Genomic DNA, 20,134 nt, shown 5'->3' with positions numbered 1-20,134 from the left:
AGTGAACGATATCTGCTGTAGTTCACCTTGCACACAGTAAAACCTTTTGTTGGTGAATGCTTGGTTTAGGAGTCATCGGTACTGGATCGTTACTGGCTAGCCAATGATAAGTTCGCTTTTTGTTGCAGTACATAATCCATTTTTCGTCGCACGTCAACATCCGTTCAAAAAATGGCACTAAATTTTGGCGGGAAAGCAATGAAGAACAAATGGTTAAGCGCTGTAGCTTGTTTGTTTCACTCAACTCATCAGGTACCCATTTGGTCAAGTTCCAACGTTTTCCAAGTTGGTGCAAATGTAAACGAATAGTTTCATCACTTACATTGAATCTTAAGGCAAGGTCCTGACATGTTTGACTGGAGTCCTGCTTGATTGCCAGCTTGATATCCTTGTTTTTTACGATGGATGGTCTTCCAGATCTTGGTTCATCTTCAAGGTTTTCATTTCCAGAAGAAAATTTTTTAAACCACTTTTGACCCGTCCGTTCTGATATGGTACCTTCCCCAATAGCAGCTCATATCTAACGACAAGCTTCTGCAGCTTTGGTTCCAAGTTTGAACTCATAAAGTAAACAGGCGCGAATTATCGCATCTGACACAGCCATACTCTACTTAAGACTTTTAAATTTAAAACGCATTAATAAAACTTATGAAACACACTGATTGATTCTCCTTAAAACAAGCTTTAATTTATATACAAAATCATCCCCCCACCACAACCAGTTTTCTTAATACATTTCTTAGAAATAGGCAATTAGGATAATTGCACGAACTTTTTTGATTGCCTGATAGTATTTGTGCATAGAGTTGGAGAGTCGCATTATAACATTGAACTTTTCGCATTAAATGTTTATACAAGGATCGGCAACCTGCTTGCGAGCAGCAAGTTGCCGATTCAGGTATAAACATTTAAATAATATAATGTAGATTATGTACTTACATAAATCTTTATTTGATTTTACATCAGGCCAACAAACACAAACTTTAAAAAAAATAGTAGTGTTACAAGTAAACAACTTGCGTGTGCTCATTTAGTACTGTATGTGTCAGGTATTTTTAAAGCACAGCACGGTTTAAAAAAGTAGAATACAGAAAATGTCATTAAAATACTAAAGGTTGGCTTAGTATGTAACACAAGGCTACAAATGATGCCTAACTTTCTTTTTTTATATTTAGTTTAGTTAATTTTAGTGGTCAATAACTTAAAATATTTACAGCAATCTGTAATAAATCTATAGTCATAAAAATCATAAATGTTCGCTATGTTTAAGTTACCAACAAAGATGTGCTGCATCAGGCACTTCTATACTAAGAGTCTTACGATACTTGCGACACAAGTACCACACTTTAAGAACATAAAAGAATACTGGAAACACATGGAGAAAATTTATTTCCAGTTATCGTTTAAAAATTCTCTTTTAACTAATTTAAATGTTCATCTAGTCGATTTTTAAAAATGTTTGTGGAAGTCGCGTCAATTACTATTTGCGGCAGGGTATTCCACTGCAGCACAACACGTTTCGTGAAGAGTTTCTCTCTTGGCATGCAATTGAGTACTCTTTGCTGTGCAAGTCTTTAATTATGACTAAGCAAGTATACTTTGACGACGAAGGACGATTGAATAATACATGAAAGTTTATTTCTTCAAATCCACGCATAAACTTGAACTAAGATTATTTGAAATAAGAACTCCAAGATCTCTCTCTAACAGAGCAACTTCGATTGCAAGTAGCAGGCCGTCTGATCTTGGTATGTAAAAGTCTCGTTTTAATACCTTTTTTCTTGACCAGTATGCATGATTAGTAACTAAGTAAGTATGCATGACTAGTAACGAAGTAATTAAATTTATTTAAAACATAACGTTGTTGACGTCAATTTTTTTTGACCTCCCCCTTCTCCTTGTCAAAAATTGTCAAAAATTTCCATAACCCCTCCCCTATTTTGTTGACGTAACCAATGGACAGCCCCCAATTAATAGAAAACTAAAAATACATACCAGTTAGTACAAACTAATACATACCAATTAATATAAATGCAAAATAATTGATACAAAAAAAACAAAAAAAACAAAAAAAACAAAAACAACACGAATGCAAACAACGCACTAAAAACATATCACAATACGAAGTATTTACTACAATGCCCGCTGAACAATACACAAGAATACAAAAACAAACAAACACTAAAGACAGCAACCCGGTTTTTGTTGTCGTCATTATAGAAGTTTATTAAAATTTAGTTAAATATTTTAATTAGTATACATACTTTTTAAATAAAAAATCTTTGAGACAGCTTTTTAGATGCACATATATCGACTGACAAATAAAGATTTACTTTACCGTTTAATAAAATTTACAATAAGAAAGATCGTATATATATAATAAATGGCCGGAGCAAGAAGAAGACGCATATTGTCTAATCGCCGAGCACCGTTTACATTGTCGCCTTAAGTTTATGAAACAAATTAAAAATTAAAAGTTAAACATTGACATATGGAAAATTATATAATAAAACACAATATATTACAAATAGTAAACCATATAATTAGATATATATATTTTCTTTTAGCTATTTATTTTTTCATTTTTATCAGAAAAAAATAAGAAACAAATCAAAATAAAATTAAGTGAGTAATGATGACTTTTTTTATTTTAATTATTTTAGGTACTAGCTTTAAAACAATTTTTTAAGATGGAAGTTATTTTCTAATAGAAATCGTTTAAATTCAATTTTCAAATTGTTCTGGGGAGAAGTTTAGAAGAGTTTTATTTTTAATAACATTTTTCAAAAAACTTTTACATATATATGGTCCACGGTATTGAATTTGAAATGAACTGAGTTTTAAATAAAATCTTGGAACAACAAAATTATTAGCCAAAAACTTTGTGGGGTATTTATGAGTAATTTCGGTGAAGTAAGAGTGAAATAAGAAATTAAGAAATGGTTTAACTTTATATAACATTGAGATATATTTGGAGATTGGTGCAATTAAATGTACATGGTTAGGGTCAGAGTTAGGGTTTGGATCAGGATCAATTAGAAACTAATGGGCTTTGCTTTAAATAGTTTTTCTTTGAAGTGTTAATAAAAACCGGGCCGTTTTTCTGTTAACTTAGAAAAGGAATCTAATCATATTCGAGTATGAAGAAAATGGCGATTAATAGCATTTTTAGTGTAAATTTTTAAACTTCAACATCAAGTTAGAGTGCTTTCCTCAAATTTGCAGGTCAATGTATTTATACGATTCTTAATCAGCATGAAATTCTCTATCGAAATCAATCATAAAATGATAGGGGCAACTGAAACAGGGGGCAGGCAACTGAAACAGTGCAAATTAATTTAGTAGTATAAAAGTCATTTTTTATTATTTACATTTTGAACAAACAATAGAAAGCTCACAAGCAAGTCCTTGCTTTTTGCTTTTGTTTTCAAATAATACTAAAGTTGTTTGGAGACAAGTTTGGCAGCTTAAAACGTTAGTAACATCAGACAAAATCGAACAACAAATAATTCTATATCCGGTCACGTCTTTGTTTTTAATATTAGTGTATTTTTAATGTGTTGAGCTCATGACTGCTTCAACCTTGCGAAAAGATAAGTTTGACGTATCAAAGATGTCAGTTTGACCAGTAGTAGAAAATGGCGATTCTGGGCCTAAATTTATTTCAAACATTGCACTGACCTCAATCTCATATCATATCCATATTCCCATCCATAATCTCATATCTTTTTTCATCCATATTCCCATCCATAATCTCATATCTTTTTTCATCCATATTCCCATCCATAATCTCATATCTTTTTTCATCCATATTCCCATCCATAATCTCTTATCTTTTTTCATCCATCATACTATCCATAATTTCTGAGCCAATAATAAAAAGAGAAATAATAAAAATTTCAAAAGTATAAAATTAATTTTATAATTTTTTTGGTTAACTTGTTATTCTAGGTGACTCATATAGCCTAAGCATAAATGTAATATTGCTACGCATAATAGTAAAATTGTCCTATTAAAACATAAAAACTTCCAAATTGTTCAATTTGTTCATCCCCAGAGTTTAATGTAGCCACTAATCTTCTTCCATTAGCAGCACTAAGCATAGGTTGAGTATAATTTATAGACATATCAATTCTTTATTGTCAACCCATGAGTTGAACGTATCAGGATACCCATACCACTTTACTAATAATTTGCTTTTGAGTTTACAAATAACTTTTTCAATTCTAAATATTTTTTGATTAGTTTTTTGCAGTTCTTGTTCATAAAAAGTACCTTGTATTTTTTTACCATTATCGTCAGTTACTTTATATGTCGGCAGATCTGTGAACTGAATCTGTTACACAGTCTATTTCGGTGTATATCCTTTTTCAAACGTTACCTTCTTTTTAGTTATCTTAACTCTATCACCAATTGAAAACTTTGGTTTTACGGATTCTGATAATGCATTTAGATTTAACCAAATATTGTTTTCATTCTTTATAACGCTAGCTTCAGTTGGTGTCATTTTAATTGAAGAATGTCTTGTGTTGTTGTATTTATATACCATTTCACCTAAAACGTCGATATATTTTCGAGTATAATTAGCTAAAAAGTACTTAAACATTTTCCCTTTTATTGTTCTATTCCAACGTTCAACTACACAACTTTTTTCTTCATTTTCAGTTGAATATAACTGAACACCTAGCGCTTTAACGTGCTTATTATAAAATTCTAAACCTTTATCCACCCACATTTTTTTTCCACATTCTTTCTTTAAAGATTTTATTTAAAGCATTAGCAACATCAACTCTAGTTTTACTTTTCAATGGAACAATCCATCCGTACTTTGAAAAAACATCTATCACCATTAATAAGTATTTTATACTGTCATTGAATTCAGAGAATGATTGCATGTCGACTAAACCAACAGCCCATATTTCATCGATTCCATTTACAATAACTTTTCTTTTTCTGAAATGCTTTACAACTGGTCTATGAAGATTGTTTGCAAGTTTGTCAGTCCATTTTAATTCTTTATCCTCGTCTTTTTTACAGATCGTTGGTAGCTTTTTTAAACACCTAATCCAAACTTTGTTTTAGCTGATATAATTGGTTTTATAATACCACGTTTAATTCTTTCACGTATTGTTGAATTTCTTATAGAACCCATTTCTTCGAGCATAATTTTATCAGCTTGATTTCTTCTTGCAGTATCTTGAAAATATTTATACGCAAGATCATGATGGTAAGCTGCATTATCAACTCTATCTACAGGTTTACTCCATTCTTTATATGCGTCAGTAGAAGTTAATCTTCTATCTAAATTAGTACCAGGACCTGTAAAGTTCATACCGAGTAAATGCATTTCACCTAAATCACCTCCTACTTTTGCTGATACGAATTTAGTTTTTGTTTTTCCACAAATAGCGCAAGTTCCACGTGACATATTTCTTTTGTTTTTACTCACGACGCCTATCAAGTTTAGTGTATTTGTTTAGTTTTTGCATTTAATACAGTACATTTTTTTATATAGAGTAAATAAAAAAATGGATATTATAGATTTATCATGGAATGTAAATAACAATTAGAGCAATAATAATAAGTTGTTACCAAAAAGTATAAGAGGAATTATTGTTGGAAAGTCAGGTTGTGGAAAAACTACTTTATTATTAAATTTACTTTTACGACCTGGTTGGTTAGACTATAATAATTTACAAGTTTTTGGAAAATCTCTTTTTCAACTAGAATACAAAATATTAAAACGATCTTTTGAAAAAAAAATTACAAAAAGTAATTGAACTATTTAAGTTACAAGACAAAATAGAAAAATTAAATGTGAACCCTGAGTTTATAATTGAAGACATTTCAAAAAGTTTATATGAGAAAACAGATATGGAGTGTAAGTTTTTTAAAACAGCTGAGGATGTACCAGATCCTGAAGATCTTTATGTTCATAAAAATAATTTGATGATATTTGATGATTTACAATTAACAAAGTAAAATAAGTGTGAAAAATATTATATAAGAGGAAGGCATAGTAATGTAGATTGTTTTTACCTTGCGCAAAATTATTTTATGTCACCTAGACAAACTATAAGAGAAAATACAAATTTTATTTTCTTATTTCCAAAAGATTCAAAGAACTTAAATTATATTTATAAAGATCATGTTTCAAGTAATATGAAAAAAGACGAGTTTATAAGATTTTGTCAGGATGCCTGGTCAGAACCTCATGGATTTGTTATTATAGATCTATTTATTATATTATTGTTATTGCTATCTAATATATTATTGTTATTATAGATCTATCTAAAACAGATCTTCTAAAAGAGATTATAGAAGATATAGAAGTGGATTAGATAACTTTTCTATAACAACTTGTGAATTTTAAAATTATATCTTGTATAGATAAAAAAACAAAATGTCTTTCTATTTATCATCAAGTGGAAATAGCAATAACATAATAACTAAGTTTGCTTCTATTATTCAACTTAGACAAGATAAAGAATATGAAATGGCTCTAGTTAGTTAAGAGACATATTACAGTTTTCCTAATATTGATTCTTCAAACAACAATTTAGATATAGCACAGATAATTGAGCAACTTGGTATGACATAAACATTCCAGAAGGGTGTTATGAGATACTTATATAAATGAATATATTCAATTGATTATGTTAGAAAACGGTTATATAAGCGCGGGAGTTGCAGGTATTAAAGGAAATAATAATACATTAAGATTAGTTTTAAATACCGCATCTGGTTATAACGTCAGTTTTACAACTTCAAATTCAGTTATTTTGTTTTTGGTTTTAACAGTAGAATAAATTTATCAGGTTACCATGAATCAACTAATATAGCAAACATATTAAGTGTTAATAGTATACGTGTTGCAAGTGATATAATAGAATCATATATAAATGGAGGAACAGAAAACGTTATATATTCATTTTTCCCAACTGTAGGTCCTAGATTTAAAATTATTCAAGAGCCGTTAAACTTATTTACCAGTAACACTAAAAACAATTTCAAAAATGAAAAATAAATTGCTTGATCAAAATGGGAATCCTTTGAATTTACGGGGAGAAGAATTAACTATTACATTTCGTATAAGAGAAAAAAAGTAGTTTTTATGATACATATAATATATAAAATGAGTAGTTTATTTTACATAATTTATTTTACAGATAATATAAAATGAGTAAATATACTAATATTAAAGTAAATATTTCGCGGTGGCAATTAAAAAAACTTAAAAAAGCAATTGAAGATGGTTATGGAGCTAGTATTAAATTATCACATTCAGATGTTAATGGTGAACATGTATTAGCTGTAACAAATACACAATTGAATAGAATTATATGAAAATATGAGCATATGAAAAAGGTACTGGTGTAATAATTAATTTAAGTAAAGCACAACTAGCTTACAATTCTAAAATAGAAGGAGGGTTAATTGGTGCACTCTTACCTTTACTTGGTACAGCTGGAAGATTTTTATTATCAAGCGTTACTCCAGCACTTGCAACAGGGTTATTAATAGGAGTAGATTCAGCAGCTTTATCAGCTATGGTTGATAAAATTGCTGGAAGGGGTAATGTGTACTTGAAAAAGAATGGACAAGGAGTTAAAATGACAGCTGCAGGATCTGGTTTATATTTGAGACCATGGAGTAAAGGAGGTTCTGTAGGTGAATGTACTTACGTAGTGGGAATGGATATACATCAGCAGGCTCTGGTATATTATTAGGACCAAATTCACCATTTGCTAACATTCCATTTTTGAATATGATTCTCTTATTTTTGAAATTTTTTTTTCCAATATATAAAATGTCAAGAAATAATCCGCCAATGCATAAGTTTATAAACAAATATAAAAGAGTTATGAAAGAAATTCCGCAAACACTTTTGAAGCCACACAAAAATTTAGAACACCCTTCAGTATTAATAAATGAGAATAGATATGAGAAATTTGCACAACATGAAATTACAATAAAATATTTATCACATCAAAATATTCTTTTAAAGTTTGGTGTATCAATTAATAAAAGTGTTGCGTTGGTTTCACTAAAACAAGAACTTGAATTAAAAATGTTAAGTTTACAAGGTTCCGTAATATCAGAGTCTGTTGATGATATTGTTGTAAATGTTGTAAATAATTCTGTTTCTGATGTATTAATTAAAAAAGGAGAAAGTTTATGTTTTGCTAATTTATTGTAAATTTTTTTTTTTCCCTTATTAAAAATGGAATATCATAAAATATACTCAACTCTTCCAGATGCGCCTACTGAAAATCAGGTAATTAGTGGACATATATATCGTCTAAACAAAATCAATGAGGGTATAGCATTAGGAGCAGATGTGTTATCAATGATATCAGCAGATGTGTTATCAATGGTGGACAAATTAATAAAAAATTGAATTTAAAAGCAGAAAAGCATGAAAAGATTAAGATTCTTGCTGATTCAAAACTAATCTAAAGCTTTAGTAGATAGACATATAAATGACAATGAATATGAATTAATACTTGGTGAACTTGAAAAATTTCAAGTAATGCTTGAACAAATTAGAAAAAAAAACAAAAACTGAAATTGATGAACAAACTAAGGAATCATTAATTGAACAAGGAAGAGATGAGGCAATTAATATACTCCAGAGTAGATTTAGTAAAAATGTAAACGTAAAAACACAAAATAATTTATTAAAATAAAACGTAAAACACAACATAAATCGTTATGTTGTGTTTTTTATCTTTTTTTATAAAAAAGCAAAATGTCATTTTAAAAAATTGAAGATCCTGAAAAAGCTGATCATATTGTTAAAGAAATTTTAGGTAGTAAAAAAAGAATACAGCAAAATAATTTATATGAAAAGATGATTGAAGTTAATTTACAGTTAGACTTGACAAAATAGTACAAACCATTAATTGATAGTCAAGCTGCAATAAAAGAAAACATATCTAAATTGCACGATCAAGCTAATAAATTTGCACTCACTTTTTCAAATACGTATCCTGAAATAATAGCTGAGCATGTATAAAGAACTATAAATGCCTTCTTATGATGAAACTAAGACCTTGAGGCTCGGAAAAATTGCAACAGATGACAAGTTATACATTGGAAAAAAACCAATATTAATTAAAAAAATAATATTGATTTGATTAATGATGATGATATAACTATTGATAGTAAAACATATTATGGTACTCCTGGTCTTTTGGAGTTGATAACAAAGTTTAATCCTGATAAAAACTTATATACTGAAGATGATCTTAAAAATTATAAAAATATATTAATACAAACAGATGCAATTACTACTGAAAATCCATACAAACCAAGGTCATCCAGGAGTGGAAAAAACAGAGAAATAATAGGCCCCATTTGGAGAGATATAAAGAAAAATGAGAAGCGTGATTCAAGGAACAGGATTACCAACTTTAATTCTTCCTAGCGACCCTAATGCACTAATTTAAACGGTTGAATTACGTATAGCAGCATGGAAAGCAGGTAATGCTGGATCAAGAAATGAAGCTGTTGCAATTTGTGATAAATTATTACGACAAGGTGTTATAAATAGTGCATAGTATAAATCGATACAAAATAATTTATAATTACATCTCATTGCATATAAAAAAAATATATAGTACATAAAAAATGCTAATTGTTCATGATAAGAGATATGTAAAAAAATGTTGTTGGAGGAAGTGGTATACTCGACAGTGTAAAAAATTTATTTAAACAAGCAGCAGCGTCAAAAGTAACAAGAGTTTCATCAACTATGTTGAACAGTTGGCTGCTAACAATTTAGAAAAAACTGCAAAAAAAAGAATGCGGTCTTAGACTTGCGTAATTTGTATACAATTATTAGTTTGCAATAAAAATATTGTATATAAAAAAACTAAATGGCAACTTCTGAAGTATTAAATTTTACAGTCATCCCAATGTGGATGAAGGAATTGAAAGACTTGAATTCCATGAATATGAGCCAGTGGCTCTTAAAAATCTAAATAGTGCTGGAGAAATAAGAATCAACGTTGAGCAACAAGATTTGTTCACACTTCCATCTAAGGCTTTTCTCTTGTTTGAAAGAAGACTTCTTAAAGCTGATGGAATAGCTTATGCTAATGCCGACGCAGTGTCACTTACAAAAAATACAATACAAAAATTACAATAAAAAAAAACTATTATGTGTAATGCCGGCTGTTGTGCTCATCAGATCCAATAATCAGCAGCATGAGACGGTCAAATTATTAAAGTTTAAAATCTCAACTCTTAGATGGAGTTAGAGAATGGCTTCAGGCTCCGACTGTCGATTGACCCAAAATATAGTCTCTTATTTTATGAATGCATGTATGTCTTATAAACTGTTGATGTATTTAAAATTATAGGTATCCATAACAATTAAATTTAAAAAAATGATCACTTTTATATAAAGTGCGACCTCGTATTGGTAATCCTGCCAAAATGAGTGAATGTAGCACTTTTAAAATCTGTAATAATTAATACAAGTTGCAACAATTCAAAATTAGGTATCCATAAAACTAAGTATCAATAGCTTCCATATTATATGAAAATATCTCTCTCATAAGAAGCCAAACCTCATCTTAATGCACAAACTAATTGTAAATAGCACTCATAAAAAATTATTCAAAATTAGAATTCATAGCAACCAAATATAAAATTATCACTTTCATAAGAAGTGCAAACCTCATATTAGTGCAGATACTAAATATAGTGTATATATAACACATAATAAATCTAATTCTACCAAAAACTGGTTGTTCCTATGCAAAATTAAGTAAATAAAGCAACTAAATGTAAAATTATCATTTTTATAAGAAGCGCACACCTGATGTTAGTACTCATGCCAAATTTAGTAAATAAAGACCTAATATTTAATTAGTTATTAATTTTGTCCATTAAAAAGTAAATTCTGGCCTACTGTGCATCACTTTAAAAAAGTTCCCACTTTTAATGTACATTTTTTTAAGAATGTCCCAATTTTAGTTATTTATTTCAAGTTAATGTAAGTAATGATGCCTAATAAAATTAAAATATGTTTTAAAAAAATGTTATAAATTATATTCAAAAATGTTTATTTTATAGAAAATTTCGAAATACTTGTGTTTTTGTTGTTTATAATGTTTAATAAAAATGCTGTTTTGATAAAATGAACCGGGGTTGCGTAATTTAAGAAAAAGACAATATTTTAAAGTATATATTTTTAAAAATGGCGAGTTGTTGCGTTTTTTGTGTAATTTTTTAAATTTAACGTTAAATTACTTTTCTTAGATATACAGACCATTATTTTTACATTATTCCGAATTAGCATAATATTGTCTCCCTTGATCATAAAAAATGAGAGGGAAAATTTCAATAGTGCTTAAGTTTCAAATTTAATGATGCATTAAGACGATTCTTTAAAAACAATTTCTCTTGTTGGACTGCAGCTTAGCTGCAGACCAGCCACAAATACTTATTTAAATTTCAAAACATGTTTTAAGCGTTAGTTTGTGTCTAAACTGGATAACAAACAAAATTTTACTATACAACTTTTTGCAATACCTAAAAGGTTATTTTTATAATAGCATTTATAAATAAGAATATATTTACAAAAATTAATGATGAACTTTTCTTCCTTGCTACGATCGTCTTTGTTGTTAAAAGCTAAACCATTCGTAAGGACTATTGCCCAGGCTGGGCAACCTATAAATCACCAAAGTGGAGCTAGTCCATATAGTAAGTTTTATAACGTTGCTTTATTCCTATTTTATTTATCAATAGTAACTGCTATTTTTTATTTTAATTTCATTTTTTTACCTTTTGTGACTTAAAACTAAAATTTACTCAAAAGTTCTAAATTTTTCAATTTTTTTTTTAATTTATATATAAACTTTATTAAAAAGATTATTATTAATAGATTTCTAACAATACTCAAGCAATACCTACTTTTTGATAAAACTCTGGTATAAATATGCCATTAAATTCTAAATCTATTAGACATTAAAATAGCACCCTCATTGATGTAATTTTTTGCACTTTAATTTTTTTTTATAGCTATTAAACGGATTCAAGCCAAACACTTTTTCATTACATTTTTTGTAATAAAACAAACCTCTATTTTAAGCAGTTTATCTTTTAATTAAACTATTAATCAAATATTTTAAAAATAGTTTTTTTAATTAATAATTTCTTATTAAATAAAAGGCAATTTCAAATTCATAATTTTTTGTTAAATAAAAGGTTGAATTTTATTTACTAGTGCCTTATATTTAATAAAAACAAGTTAAGATTTTTAATGAAAACAAGTTAAGATTTTTAATAAAAACAAGTTAAGATTAAACTAAAAGATCTGAACTACTATTTAAAATATCCTTAAATGCTTTTCTGCAAGTTACACAACTTTTTACCTTGATTTAACAAGATTGTTGCAGGTTTTGATTGGAACTCTTCTCGAAATAATATCTATGTCTTGCTTTAGGCTATTTATGGATTTTATTCTGACCTTCATTCAAATCTGATGATCAAATTGGTCATAGCAATTTGTATGGGCAGAGACCCTCTTGTGGAAACTGCCACCATTTGTATTGATCAACCACCATGTCTGTGGATGAAAACATGAGTTCTCTAGCATTTCTTTATAGGTTTGTTGATTAATTTGATCTGTATGTTACACACACCTTTAATGTAACCTGTATAAATGTTACACCACTCCTTTGAAATTAGTTTTTTCTGCTACATGGACCATTCATACACCACTTATAGCTTTTATTTGCCACTTTGTTAAAATAGGTAGTGCATATAAGAAGTGCCGCATCGGTTTTGGCTAGGAAAAACAATCTTGTTATTTAAATAAATGTCAACAAAATGTGGTCAAACTTTTGTCAATATAATATTCAAAAGATGTATATTATATTATTACTTTTTTTTGTTCATTATTTACAGTTGAATATATACATATATATATATATATATATATATATATATATATATATATATATATATATATATATTTTATATATATATATATTATATATATATTATATATATATATATATATTATATATATATATTATATATATTATATATGTATTATATATATATATATATATATATATATATATATATATATATATATATATATATATATATATATATATATATATATATATTACCTGCGATCAACCGTGCTTTTCGATTTTACTTGTTCAATAATAAAACTTATGTAAGTTTATCTTGCATTATTTATAAAAAAGTGCTCTAACATTGTGTTTATATTTCGAAATAAAACTTATAATGACTTATTTTTATTGTAAAAAAATGTTAAGAAAACTGAAGATTTTAACAATTCATCAGATAATCATGATTTTTGTGCAGAAAGTTAGTCTAGCTCGAAAAAATGTGTTTGACATCTGTTGATGTGGGCTTTATAGAGAAAATCACATTGTAAATTTTTTCAAGATTTTCTGTTCTTTTGCCCGTCTTTGTTACAACAAAAACTCTTGCTTGAACCATTTGATTTGATCAGTAGATTTAGACAAGTGTGTGATGCTATCATTATTAAGAAGTGCATTTAATTTATCCAACAGGTAAATTTTCCGATGTTGTACATGGTGTATTAGCTAGTAGTGGTTCCTCATCATTAAAAGTAAATCCAAAAAGCCTAAATGCAAGTTTTCCAGCAAAATTGGAAGTATTTTTTAATAGAGCAACGAAAGGATCTTTAGGCACCTTAATTGCATAATATTTCCGTTAATTCTTTCATCAACACACTTTTTAAATTTGAATGAAATAAAGATGCGATTGATGCATGAATTCAAGAACAGCTAGATTTGCTGGTTCTAAAGTGACATATAATGAAGCTAATGGCTTAAAATCCAGCTTGTTGATTACATCAAGAGCATTTAATTCAGTAAATGTCTGGAATAAACATTTCTGAGTTTTTAACTAAGACACAGTCATTGAAATAAGTGAATTCCAATGATAGTGAATATTCTGATGCAATTCGATTTCTTTACCAAATTCCTCAGTAACTTTTTTCTTAGAACTTTGATTAGGAACTGATGAGATTTTTATGAGTTTCACTACTTTTTGTGCATTCATCAAAATTTCAGAGTAGCCAACATCTCATTCTTTACTAATTCAAAACTAAAATTATCATCATAAATTCCATGTTCATTCTCTTCTGAATCACTGTCCAATTCCTTGGAAATTAGTACGTTTGCGTCTTTATTTTTCTTGTGTAACTTGTCACATACACAGGGATTATCTTTTTACAGATATTATCGGAATTCCAAATATTTTTTTCAACTTTTAGTTTTTCCAAATATTGAAAATGTTTTCAATACATGCAAGTTGAGGTACATGTTTTTGTAATATATATATATATATATATATATATATATATATATATATATATATATATATATATATATATATATATATATATATATATTAAGCTTTTTCACTCATCACTAATAGAAAAATTATGAAAATGTCAAAAATAATTAAAAACAACTTAGCAAAATTAAAAAGAAAGTAAGGTAAAACAAATTTTCTGGATTTTTAAAATATGACTAAGATGATTTATGCATACACCAAGATAAATTGCATGATTAAAGCAAAACTGATCAACAATGTCTGTTAATTGTGTGAGCTTCTTGTTGATTGCTGCACCATCTTGAGTAGAACCTACTACATCTCTTTTTATACAGAGACCAAATGAATTCAAATGATCCTAATTATTTTGTATTAAACTTTCAGCTGTATAGGAACCATAAATCCTAATAAGGCCAGTTTTATAGGTTGACATCGTTTTATCAATCAAAGCACCATCTGTAGCTAGATTAGCTACAATTTTCTTTAAAGCTCGTTTTTTGTTAATAACTGTCCATGGTTTTAATTATTTTTGTGGTGGTGGATTTGAGCTGCTGCTTTATTCTCCAGTCGAAGGACTATTGATAGTAATTCCATGGCTCAAAGTATGATTCCGCAAAGCAGTTGTGGATCCACTGGAGTTGATGTTACAACAGAACCGCATCTATTACAGATGCCTTCAACATCTCTTGAATTTAGAATTTTATGCCGGACAGCAAATTTCCAAACTGATGGCATGATTTATCTGGAAGATAAATATATTTTAAAAAAATTAAATAATTGATGGAAATACTATTGTAAATTATTTTTATTACATACCTATACATTAATATTTTGTTGAACAAAAAATGCACTTAAAATATCCTTATGTTTTTTTAAGGAATAAAAATCTTTAATAAAAAGAATAGACCATCCTATATGTGTATTTGAATGCTTTGTATTCTAATATATTTGCCTGTTTTATTTGATATTTGAACATTTTTTTAGAATACTTGAATAATTTTGAAAATGAAAAGGCATGTTAATCTTTCTAGCAAAATACAATCTAAATAATAAAATAAAAAATTAATTACTTACAAATTTGATTTTTATACCTTTCTATAATATAGAAACTTTCAAAGACATATAAAAAAACGGTCAAACCCCTTTTTGAAAACTGACAGTTTTCATTTATATCGGTTTTGAAAAAAAACCATGGTTTTTGGTTATCGGTTAAAACCGATTGGAAACCCTAAAAGGAGTGTTGGTAGATCGACTATCTTATAGCCTGCTGTTACAAGGAAGTGCGGCTACATCGATTAAGGGTTCAGTTGGTGTAGGCAGTTTATCAAATAAATAAAAAAAGGCTTTAAAAAAAAACTTTTTCCGGTCTTTAAAATAATAGAAAAAGAAAAAAAAAAATAAACTAGAAATTTTATGGGAAAAATTAAAAATGACCAAGCAAGAGTGTATATAATTATGTATGTATGTATGTATGTATGTATGTATGTATGTATGTATGTATATATATATATATATATAATAAATATATAGTAAATATTTGTCTGGTGTGCGTGATTTTAAAAAATATTTGTTTTTTGTACCTTTTTAATTAGAATTTGATTTAGAAAAAGATTTGTTGCAATTTAAAAACACTATAGAAATTTTTTGGTGAGCGCTTAAAAAAGTTCCAGCCGTAAATTGGCATGCATGTGGGCGAGCGCAAAACTGCAAGAGCATGAAATCGCTTCTCAAACGGAAAAGACTGTATATATATATATATATATATATATATATATATATATATATATATATATATATATATATATATATATATATATATATATATATATATATATATATATATGTATATATATATATATATATATATATATATATATATATATATATACATATATATATATAGTAATAATAAAAGTGATTTTTTATGCTCAATACAAAACTAGAGCAAATATGTTTATTAGAATAATAATAAAATAACTACAATTAAATTTGAAACATAACTCACAGTTTCACGCTTTATGGGATCATCAGATGCTAGAAACATTTCTAACGTCTAATGATCACATAAAGTATGAAGCGTCATGTTTCAAATTTATTTGGAATTATTTTATTATTATTCTAATATATATGCATGTGTTTGCAACCCTCTGAATTAAGAAAAATGAGATCAGCAATAATTTGCTGACCTCAATCTTTTAGAGGTTGGCAAAAAAAAAAAATTTTATACAAAGGGGTTACCATAAAACATAGAAACAAGGTCAGCGATTTTTTGCTGACCTTAAACACTTGTAGCTCAGCAGTTAGATCGGCATTGTCTAATGCTGACCCTAATTCTAAGGGCTGGTGTTTGCATGTATATATATATATATATATATATATATATATATATATATATATATATATATATATATATATATATATATATATACATTATATATATATGGCTATATATATATATATATATATATATATATATATATATATATATATATATATATATATATAGCCATTGAAATTAGGGTCAGCTTATGGCAATAAAAGTGTTTAAGGTCAGCAAAAAATCGCTGACCTCGTTTCTATGTTTTATGGTATATTTATCTACTATGCAGATGTTGGATTTTAAGCTTTTTAAATATCTTTTCCTTTAAAAGGTGTTATGACATACTAGTTTCTTTTCTTCAAAACTATTCTTAACAATACATAACAATATTGTTCTAGTTTTTTAAATCTTCGTAGTTGAATTTTTTTTAACAATTTTTAATTTTTAATTTCTCTATTACGGTCATTTAGTGTTACTTTGCAGGTACTACATATATGAAGAGGGTATATGTTATATAATATGTTATATAATATGTCAAAAAACTCCAAAAAATCTAATTTGTTTTTATTAAAGTTTGTATTTGTTATTTACTTGCTAAATATGTTCACTAAAGTAACTTCGTTAAATCTTGCATAGAGTATGTTGCGCTTCTTCCTGAAGAAACATCAAACGAGTTTCATCATATAAACAATAGAAATGCTACAATTCTTTTTTTGACAGATTTGTTAAGAGGTTTGTTGTTTTCTTATTTTTAAGATTTGTTTAAGACCAAAAAAAGACCAAAAAAAGTATATAGTTAGTACATAAGTTAAATGGGCTCTATAAATGGTTAAATATAACATTCTACAATACTAAATAAAATGCTATATTACTTTTTTTTAGACAGATTTATAAGGAGGCATCTTAGAGGGGTTCTCTATTTGGCTGAATATAAAATTTAAAATTTCATTATTTTTTTTTTGCTTATGACCTAAGAGAACACCAGATTCAATGTGCATGGCTCTCACTAAATTAAAAACACTTATAAGATGTTTAATTAAGCTGCAAAAAAAAAGATCAAATAAGAACTTATTTTTAGTAAATGTTGCAATTTAAAAAAGTTTGGTTTGATTTTCTATTTAAAGGTTTGGCAATGACCTTAAGCTATGTGTTTCGAGAGCCAGCCACAATTAATTACCCTTTTGAAAAGGGTCCTTTGAGTCCTCGCTTTCGTGGTGAGCATGCATTAAGAAGATATCCTTCTGGTGAAGAAAGATGTATTGCTTGTAAATTGTGTGAAGCTATTTGTCCTGCTCAGGTAAAATTGTCAAGAATACTCAGTAATTTTATTTAAATTATTTTTTGCCTTATTTTATTTCGACTTATTTTAATTATAACAATTTTTTTTTACATTAGAAATTATTTTTAATTAATTTTTGTTCTTTTAATTATACACAAAAATTTATTAATTTTTAGAATAAATGATAAAAAAAACAAACAAAATAATTTTATTATAAATATTATGATAAAAGAAAAGAAAATGGTATTATGGTATTTTCTATACAGTAGAATAGGTATTTGAGGTATTTGATTTATTTGATGATAATTGCATAAATATTTTTAAAGTTTCGATCCCCACTACATCCCTGGTAGTGCCACGCTCAACTTGTTTCAGTGGCCTTGTTCATCAAGGTTCATGTTTTGGAGTTATAGATTTGAGAGAGAGTTGTAACCAAAATTAACGGAGCCTCCTCAATTGAAGTGGTCTTATCAACCTTGGAGAGATGAGTTAATGTTAAAAATTTTTTTTTCACCTTCCCGAGGCTGAGAGGGCCTCTACAGTTGAGGAGGCTATTTTTTTCTAATATAGAGTTTAGAAAGGGTTACAACTCTCTCCCAACTCTTTAATTCGGAAACGCGGACCTTTATGAACAAGGCAAGTGTGCAGAGAAACAAGTTGAGCATGGTACTACCTAGGACGGTATGGGGATCAAACTTGGAACCTCTTTTATGAAGCAAGTTCTCTACCACTGTACCGATACTGCTATGATTTACTGTGGTTTAATATGGTCAATGATGCTCCCAAAAAAAAAAGTAGTAAAAAGGCTTTATTAAATTAGCCTTTGTGAAATCACAATCTTTTGTTTTTAAATCTATTGTTGTACTTCCCATGCTGTTTTTTGATATAATAGAAATAAGATTTGGTTGATGATTGAAATAAATAAACTAAAACCATAAAGAGTTGCTGCAGTTTAGAAATTTCATCTTTCCATTTGAAAATGAAAATTTTTTAATCATCCAAACTATACACAATTATATATAAAGGAATTTTTGTAAATAACCTTAAATTTTCTTATACTGCTTCAAAATAATATATATTTTTGATTAGTTCCCAGGGATTACCTAATAATTTAAAGTGTCTTTATAGGCAATTACAATAGAGGCTGAACCCAGACCCGATGGTAGTCGACGAACAACAAGATATGATATCGATATGACAAAGTGTATTTATTGCGGTTTTTGCCAAGAAGCATGTCCAGTTGATGCAATTGTTGAGGCATGATTTTTTTCTTATTTATAAAAACTTTAAATACTTAAAAATTCTAAGTTATTGTTTCTATGGTTCTAACGCTAAGTATACTGTTTTTAGGGTCCTAACTTTGAGTATTCAACTGAAACACATGAAGAGCTGCTTTACAATAAAGAAAAGCTGTTAGAAAATGGAGACCGCTGGGAAGTTGAGATAGCGAAAAATATTCAAGCTGACTATCTTTATAGATAATTTCTATGCGTTTGTATGCTAAAAGTATGTTTGATAAATAATTATCCCTGAAATTAGTTAAAATTATTGCCTAATAATTTGAAATCAGAATTAAAAGAATTTGACTTCTACTGATATTATTTGTATGATCATGCATTCACATATCTTTAGTAAATCTTGAAAAACCACTACTAAATCTTTAGTATTAATAATGAGAATTAGTTTAATAATAAAACTTTATCTCTTTAATTAAGTGCTGTCATGGTACCTAAATTTTAGTATTTGGTACCAATCCCTATCAAACAACTCGGTTTTCGGTACCAATTTCGTTACTTAAAGCATGTACACGAAACAAATGTGAAAGTAGAAAAACTAAAAAAAGGTACCCATGAATTTTTATTTAGAACTAAGTAATTTTAATACATTAATATTAGAAGAAAAAATTTTCAAAGAAATTTACTTATTCCGAACTTTTAGTTAGGTATTAGGGGAGAGTGGGGAGAAGTGGGACGCGGGAGTGGTGGGACAGCCTGAAATTTCTAATTAGGAGTAGTGCCTAAATACTGTTATTTAATGTAACAGTTAAATTTCTTCCCCTCTATTTAGCAGAAATTGCTTTGTTTCCCTGCGTGCGCTAGCAGCCCTAGTTTTGAAATGTACCTTAGAAAATGTTTACATTGGGGTGAAGTGGGAGAGAAAAAAGAAATGTTTATGCC

At 27.9% G+C, this 20,134-nt stretch overlaps 1 protein-coding gene across 1 annotated transcript; it reads left to right on the top strand.

The window, feature by feature from the left end:
• Positions 1 to 11,179: 11,179 nt before the first annotated feature.
• On the top strand, positions 11,180 to 19,484 carry LOC100207588 (NADH-ubiquinone oxidoreductase subunit 8). The gene is made up of 5 exons (XM_065807902.1): positions 11,180 to 11,718; positions 17,315 to 17,410; positions 17,803 to 17,975; positions 19,086 to 19,214; positions 19,308 to 19,484. Exons 1-5 carry the CDS (start codon positions 11,601 to 11,603, stop codon positions 19,437 to 19,439), a joined length of 648 nt encoding a protein of 215 aa, XP_065663974.1. The 5' UTR covers positions 11,180 to 11,600; the 3' UTR covers positions 19,440 to 19,484.
• Positions 19,485 to 20,134: the final 650 nt, after the last annotated feature.

The sequence above is a fragment of the Hydra vulgaris genome, chromosome 10 (genome assembly GCF_038396675.1).
Source record: "Hydra vulgaris chromosome 10, alternate assembly HydraT2T_AEP".
NCBI classification, from domain to species: domain Eukaryota; kingdom Metazoa; phylum Cnidaria; class Hydrozoa; order Anthoathecata; family Hydridae; genus Hydra; species Hydra vulgaris.
The sequence above is the reverse complement of the archived record's forward strand: the minus strand, read 5'-3'. Positions and strand labels throughout refer to the sequence as shown.

Coding starts and splice junctions, on each gene's coding strand:
- LOC100207588 (XM_065807902.1), top strand. CDS start 11,601: ATGATGAACTTTTCTTCCTTGCTACGATCGTCTTTGTTGTTAAAAGCT. Junction 17,411..17,802: donor TTTGACAGATTTGTTAAGAG/GTTTGTTGTTTT, acceptor TTCTATTTAAAG/GTTTGGCAATGACCTTAAGC. Junction 19,215..19,307: donor CAGTTGATGCAATTGTTGAG/GCATGATTTTTT, acceptor TACTGTTTTTAG/GGTCCTAACTTTGAGTATTC.